The sequence below is a fragment of the Bison bison genome, unplaced genomic scaffold (genome assembly GCF_000754665.1).
Source record: "Bison bison bison isolate TAMUID 2011002044 unplaced genomic scaffold, Bison_UMD1.0 scf7180017864186, whole genome shotgun sequence".
Classification (NCBI taxonomy): domain Eukaryota; kingdom Metazoa; phylum Chordata; class Mammalia; order Artiodactyla; family Bovidae; genus Bison; species Bison bison.
This window is the reverse complement of record NW_011494758.1, coordinates 483,597-490,883: the sequence shown is the minus strand read 5'-3', so window position 1 is coordinate 490,883 and position 7,287 is coordinate 483,597. Positions and strand designations below refer to the sequence as shown.

General features: G+C 54.7%; 1 protein-coding gene across 1 annotated transcript in view; it reads right to left on the bottom strand.

Annotated features, from left to right (window-relative positions):
• KIRREL (kin of IRRE like (Drosophila)) overlaps positions 1-2,188 on the bottom strand; it is a 23,486-nt gene extending 21,298 nt beyond the window's left edge. Inside the window, exons 1-2 of the mRNA XM_010843763.1 lie at positions 2,176-2,188; positions 1,385-1,675 (exon numbers count right to left, since the gene is read on the bottom strand). Coding sequence (XP_010842065.1) covers positions 1,385-1,675; positions 2,176-2,188 — 304 coding nt within the window. The remainder of the gene's footprint in view (positions 1-1,384; positions 1,676-2,175) is intronic.
• Positions 2,189-7,287: the final 5,099 nt, after the last annotated feature.

Below are 7,287 nucleotides of genomic sequence, written 5' to 3'. Positions count from 1 at the left end.
CACTAGGAAATATAGGCCATTGCAGCTCAGACATGAGCTCACTGGGGCCAGAGGGAAGCCCAAGGCGGGCGAAGGGCTCACCCTCACTCATCAAGGGAGGGATGCGAGAAGCAGGGTCCTGCCCGCACCCCAAGGAGCCCCTCACCTGCAGGAGCCTCGCCCGGCTGTGGGCAGGCATACCTCTGTGCTTCTCCAATCCAGCCTTCTTCTCCCTCCTGCCTCCAGGCTCTCGTCCACCCCTCACATTCTGTCAGCTCTCGTGGTCCCTGCCCTCAACTCCCTCCCACTGCCTCCCTCTGTTCAGAGGTTATCGATTCTTCTCACTCCATATCTACTGATCTCTCTCTCTCTCCCAGTTTCTTTCTCTTTCCATCATCAATAGATCCGCCAGCCCCTCTCCTTCCTTCATAGAGATTGCTCCATACAGACAAATTTCTCCTACCTGCTCTAATGCACAGAACCCGCAGCAAATAGTCTCAAGCCCTGGATAACAATAAGAATAAAAATGCATAATCCCTCCCATGCTTTTACCGTTACACTGCTTGACAGCGAGCAGTGTGTTTTCACATATTTTCTCATTTGGTTCCAAACTCACAAACACTTTTATAAAGCTGGCAGACTGCAACTACTATGCCTATTTTACACAGTGGTAAACTAAGGCCCAGAGAGGTGAAGTGGCTTTCCTGAGGTCACCTAGCTGGAAGGCAGCAGAGGCGGGTTCTGACTCCCCCATTCACTCTGCCAGGCGGCCTTTCCATAAGTATCTTTACTTGCTTTGGAATAAAGGAGGCTTCCCCCTGTCCCCACCTTGGCACATTATGTTTGTTTCCGAAGTGGCTCCATAGTGCTTGTTAAATGAATAAATAAGCGCTTAAGCTGGAATTACAATGAATTTGTGGCCACAGAACAGACACTGCCTGGGCAGGGGGCAAGAGAGAGGCTGGAGCAAAGCCAAGCTGGCAGGAAACACTTGCAGGACCTAGAAGCTGCTATGTGCTCCCTTGGCTCTTGCAGGGGGCTCTGGAGCCTCCCAGCCCCTCCTGCTTGGCCTGGCTGCCTGCGGCTCCTCTCGTGGTGTCTGTCTGTCTAAAGCTGTCCTACGTAAAGGTCTATTGGTTTCCCTTGATTCCTTGGGCTTCCCGTTGGCCCTTTGTGAGCCAGTCTGCAACCCAGGAGGACAGGCAGAGCTGTGGAGCTTGGACATCAACAGAGAGAGAGCTTGGGACAGGCAGAGAGACCGACTCACACAGAAGTGGGAGAGGGGAGGCTACAGCCCAGAGAAGGAATGTGGTGGGGAACGAAAGGATGTTGAGTCCAGTACTCTTTGTTGGTGGGAGGATGGAGGCCAAGATGGGTAGGCTAGGTGCTGGGCTGCCCCACTCACCTTTGAGGCCCTGCCCCATGCCCAGTGCCAGCCCATCCTTGGTCCACTGCACGATCCCCGAGTAGTTGAGCAACACGCAGGGGAGCACGGCCCGCTGTCCGGCCACCACGGTCTGGTCGGCTGGCTCCTGGCTGAAGCGGGTCTGGGTCCCTGTCAAAGCCAAAGTTGGCACGGGGTCAGGAGATGAGTGAGGAGAGGGCTGCACAAGAGGCCGTGCCTCCCAGGCTTCCGCTCCCACCCCGCGGTGGCCCGAGAGAGAGACGCAGGCCAGGCAGCTGGACCCTCTGGCCCCTACCCCACGTCAGCCCCAAACCCTTCCCTCCAAGAAGCCATGTGCTGGCCCTTGATTCTTCCTTCCTTCCATGGCCCATGGGACTGGGTTTCAGAAGCTGAGGTGCTCAGTAAGCATAGAAAGTGGTGCAGTGTTATATAAAGGCCTCAGAGACCAAGCTAGTCCAAGCCTCTCCTTGTTCAGACGAGGACACTGAGGAGAGAGAGTCACTTTCCCAAGGGCACCCAGCGAGTTAAGGACAGAGCAGGACGCAAACCTGAGCCTAAGCACTTCAGGTCCTGGGCTCCTCCTCAGCTACCGCGACCAGGGCTCACCCGTCCCCACACCCACATCACTGGGTGACAAATCCAGAACACAGGCTGCTGCTGATAGCACGGTTGCCCGAAACCCCTGAGAGGTGACTATCCTCCCATATCCCCGCTTGGACCTGTGTACATGAGCCAAAGTAAGGTGACACACGAGTGCAACTACGCCAACTGCAATCCCCCCTGGGACGCACCCAGCGAGGACATAACGACATATTCTGTGGGACAGTCACATCCACCTGTATGTGTATAAATAAGCTTCCTGGGTGGCTGGTGGCAGATCCCAAACAAAGTAGCTCTGAACCCACTTCCTGTACGCTTGTCCGGTCCCGTGTTCACCCCTTGCCCCTGAGCTCTGGAGGCATGAGTGCATGCACACGATGGACACACCAGCACACGCCCAGCCTCCCACCCCGTGGGAGCTGACAGGGCCACGTGACTTCGTTCCACTCTCCCTCTGGCTGCCGGAGCTACACATGGCTGCCCGGCTGGCAGCTCGGCCGGGAGCATTTGATTAGAGAACTGCAGAGTAATTGCCTTTAATTGCAGAGCCTAAATGGAGCAGGGAATTGGATTTCAGGTTTCTTCTCCCCCTTGCCCGCCCCCCCACTCCAGCCACCGCTGGTCGGCCTGGCGGTGGGCAGTCCTGGGCACTGCACTGTGACTGTCAGCTTCCCGCGCTGGGCCCCAGGAGATGGAAGGGCTGCGGGACAGCACAGGGAGAGGTCTGGGGCTTCCCACGCACGTCCCCAATCTGTCACACTCGGTAACCCAAATCAGTTTTCTCCCGGAACTCTGGGGACTCCTCCCTCTCTTTCCCTCCCCAGCTTCCAAGTTTTTAGAGACCACAGTCCTCAGATCCAACTCTTTCCTAACCCAGCTTTCCAAAATCTCTCTGATCCTCCATCACTCCTACGAGTATGCAAATGAATGGTCCCCTGCCCATTCCAAGACCTCCCTCTTATTCACCAGGAACAGGACTCTTCTCATCCCTCCCTTCTTCTTTTTCCTCCTCCAGCTCCATTTCTCACCTTCCCGAAACTGCCTCACCTTCCTGCTTCTTCCAGGAAGTCCTCCTAGATTGATCTTTTAGTTCCCTAGGCAAACACAGCTTGTCCCACCTTTCAGCCCTGCTGTCACAGCTCTATCCATGGAATTTCCTCTCCCAAGCTATCAGAGGCTACTTCCATGCTTTTGTTTGTGGGTAGAGGGCGGCTGTGGGTGGCAGTCTTTACCCCCCTCACCTGTTCCATTAGAATGGGAACCTCTCCGCAAGGCCAAGGCCCACACTGTCTCTTCTCTCTGAATCTCCCTGGACATTTGGCATCCACATTGGTCGTTGCATATCAAGGAGACCAAGTGAGAAAGGGGCAGAGCTAGGAGTGGACTGATGGCCAGCATATGATTTACTACGACAAGGCAGCCTCTCTTGGTTAAGTGTGTAAATCCAGTTTTTTGGGTCTCCAGGGTGTCAGGAAGTTAAAAACAGCAGCTCCCCAACTCTCCTGATCTGACAGCCCATCTATGTCTTCTAAGGGGAAAGGAAAAGGCTCACCCATATTTCCTGGGATTAGGGTGGCAGGTGCTGATATCCTGGGGGAGAGGTGGGTCAGGTGAGCAGCCGGTATTATTAATTCAGTCATTGCCCTCATTATTATTCAAATTTATTCATATCATTGCGCATTTCTCTAGTGCAGCTACAGGCTGCAAATTCTCCACACGCACGTTTCTCCTTCCCACGGCCCCCGGAGCCCAAGTCAAGGGCTCCCGGGTAGAGTGGCCTGTGCACCCTAGCTCAGAGATGGAATTTATATTCACAGCTTTCCTGCATGGGGCCTGGACACCCTGGTCTCCTGTTGAAGTCTCCTGAGGACAGTGAGAAGCTGGTTCCTTGTCCACTGGTAGGTCAAGGAGGCAGCAGGATGGAGGCGGGAGGCCCTGGGAGTTCGAGTCAGAGATGGGTGGGCGTCTCGCCAGAGGGAGTGGTGTGACCTTGGCCTTGTCACTGCCCCTTCTCGGTCTCCTCCATGTGCTCACCTATACAGTGACAAGTCTGGGCCAAGGACTGCAAAGTCCCTTTGAAGAGTAGAGGTTTAGGAAACACTTTGGTTTGCGTAGTGCCTCTGCCACGCACTTCCTACCAGTGTGACTGTGGCCAAGTTATTCTGAGCCTCATACTCTTTACTGGTGAACTGGGGGACGATGACATCTACCTTGGACTGCTGGAGAGTTAAATGGGAAGAGGTGGATGATTTGACTGATACCTTCCCTGGAGTGTGCTCTCTGAATGGTAGCTATGAGCTTATTTATCCTGGGCAGTTAGATAATCAGAGGGACGGATGGAAACCTGAGCAGTGACATGACAGACGACATCTGTCATTCTGGGGCTTTTGAAATACAGTTCCCTCTTGGCGTAGGCTTGGTTGAAGCAATTTAGTCTGGAGACAGGGGGATGGAAGCAATGACTCCCAAGAGAGTCCAGAGAGGAGTAGAAACAAAGGGTCTCAGGAGTTTAACTCAATGGAAAGGTCCTGTGGATCCTGAGCCTGCAAAAGTGACAGGCAGTGTTTGCTGACCCCCAAACAGCCTCTGCAGCCAAGAAGTATCTGAGCCACAGTCCAGATGCCCGTGGGTTGTCCTGACCTGGATCACGATTAGGAGAAAGCCCTAAGCCTGCTGTGCCACGGCCAAGGCCTACTCACTCTTCTTTGCACACCCTAGGCTTCTGTCCTTGTCTCCAGGTCCTTATACAGGCCTTTCCTGAGCAGAACACTGCTCCCTCCCCTTCCCTTGGAATTCAAACAATCACCTCCCCTGTGAAGTCCTCCCTGCTTGTCAGAGCCCTCTGTACCCACTTCCCACTTCTGCTAGTGGGCGAGACCTTGCTGCACTACCCACCCCTGTCCTGCCCAGGGAGAACTCCTTGCGTCTGGACTGTGTCACTCAGAGCGTCTGCCCCATCACCCAGCACAGGGCCTGACTGCCAGGCACACAAAGGAGTTGTGAATAAGTCTGTTGATTGATGGAGTGAGAATGAGCAAATGCCTGAATAAACAGTCCTGCCCATGCAACCCCATCAGGGAAGGAGGCAGATACCCCGTTCTCCTGGTCAGGCTCATGGACTGCGGCAAAGGCAGGCAGGGCAGGAGAGTGGGAGGGCAGGACAGGGTTCTCCCTGCAGGCAGAGGAGTAAGAATGCCGGGGGCAGGCCTGGGGGGCTCCCTGAAGCAGGGAATGTGGGGCAGAGCTGGGATAGGGAGGGGAACAGAACTCTGGAAGGTTCTGGTGCAATGATGGGGGTGAGTGAAGAGGGGATATGGGGACTGCTGAGAAAAAAAGCCTAGAAAGTGAGCAGAGAGATATAGGTATCAACAGGCACAACAGGAAGGGCAGAGGTCGCTTTACAACTGAAAAGGAGGTACTGGGTGTCAAGAAGGCACCAGAAACTGGTACCAGCGGCCTCACAAGCACACACACAAATCAGAGAACACACACATGCCTCAGAAGTCCTGGTGGCCTGGGTCTTCCACCGGCTGTGACATATGTGACACAGAACGGAGTCTGCATGGCATGGGGGTGAAATGTCAGCCCCATTGCCACATCTACACGCTCCTTCCAGGAAATACTAAAAATGCAGGGGAATGGTCTTATGTGGGATGGGGAGCCAGGTGGGAGGGGAATCAAGAAGGGCCTGAGCACAAACAGAATGCTGACAACAGACCAGCCTCGGAAGCAAAAGCAGGGCCCTCGAATAAGCAGCCTCTCCTGTCTGGCAGCTCCAGTCTGGGGCAAGTGCAAAGCCCCATGTGTGTGTCTAAGTGAATTCCCTTCTGCTTTCAGCCTGCTGCTTCCCTGTCTTCAGACACTGGCAGATGTTGGTGAGCGCTCAAGCAGCCATTGTGAAGGCAGGCAGAGAGGAAGTGTGCTGCACACGGGTGCACGGGAGCTCGCACACTCACAGACCAACAGGGAGCCTGGCAGGGGCGCTGGTGACGCTGGGAAGCAGAGGCAAAGACAGACACCCACCCGGCAGAGGGAGAGAGAAAAGAGAATGGAGGAGAAGCAGGAAGGGAAGAGGAAGAGAAGATCTTGGTTGGAAAGAGCCCAGGAAAAAAGAAGACACGTGCCCAGGGCAGAGACACAGAGAGACAAGCACCAGCAAAGATCTAGTGATAAAAAAACCCAGCGAGCCACAGAAACCCAGGCCAAGGCAGGCTGAGGATGGCAGGCAGATGGGGACACAGAGAAAACCAAGGACAGCAGGGCAGGGAGATGATGGTGAGTGTGGTCACAGGGCGCCAGGGCCTCATCTCCAGATTGTTTCCATCCTTTAGACATGTTGCCAGGAGGCTGGGGCATCTCAGACACCAGGTGCTCCCGCCCCAGTATTGTCACTAGGACAGGAGATTCCAAGGAGGCTCAGGCAGGGATTGCAGGCAGGTGAAGAGCTGAACAGGGTGGGGAGGGCAAGGGGAGCACAGAGGGACCTTGGGGAGAAATGAGAAGAGCAAACCAGGGGTGCCATAGGGCAGAGGCCTCTGGGCTCCTCCCTGATGCCCCCCCAGCCCTCCTTCCTTCTGAGTTAACCCTGGGCCTCACCACCCTACCCCACAGCTCAAAGCACCTCTGGCCCTCATCTTGGGATGCTTCCTCCCTATTCTCCCTCCCCATTGTTTGAGCTTCTCGTCTTAGCACTTATCACAGCCTGCTTTGGATTAAAAGTTACTCATGTGTGTGCGTTTCTGCCTCTCCCTGTCTCCTGGGAGCCGCTGGAGAACAGAGATGCTTGAATTTTCCTTTCCTTCAGAGCTAGCCATGTTCCTTAGTAATGCTAACTCCCGATTAGAAGACGCTGACTATGTACTGGGCGCTGCTGCCCATGCCTCAGAGACACTGTTCCCGGCACAGTGGTGGTTATGGTCTCCATGTTAGAGTAAAGGGAAATAAGGACGGCAGAGATGGGGATGAACTCAGGACTTTTAGGCAGTATACTCCCTGGGGCTTCCCTGGTGGTTCAGATGGTAAAGAATCTGCCTGCAATGCGGCAGACCCTGGTTTGAGCCCAGGGTCAGGAAGATCCCCTGGAGAAGAGAATGGCAACCTACTCCAGTACTCTTGACCTGGAGAATTCCATGGACAGAAGAGCCTGGTGGGCTACAGTCCATGGGATTGCAAAGAGTCGGACAAGACTGAATGACTAACACACACACACCCTGCTCTTGGTACCATGCTGTGCCGTAATAATATCCAAGAAGCATTTCCTGAATGTATGGGACTCATGCCACCCCCCCGCCCCCGCTCCCACC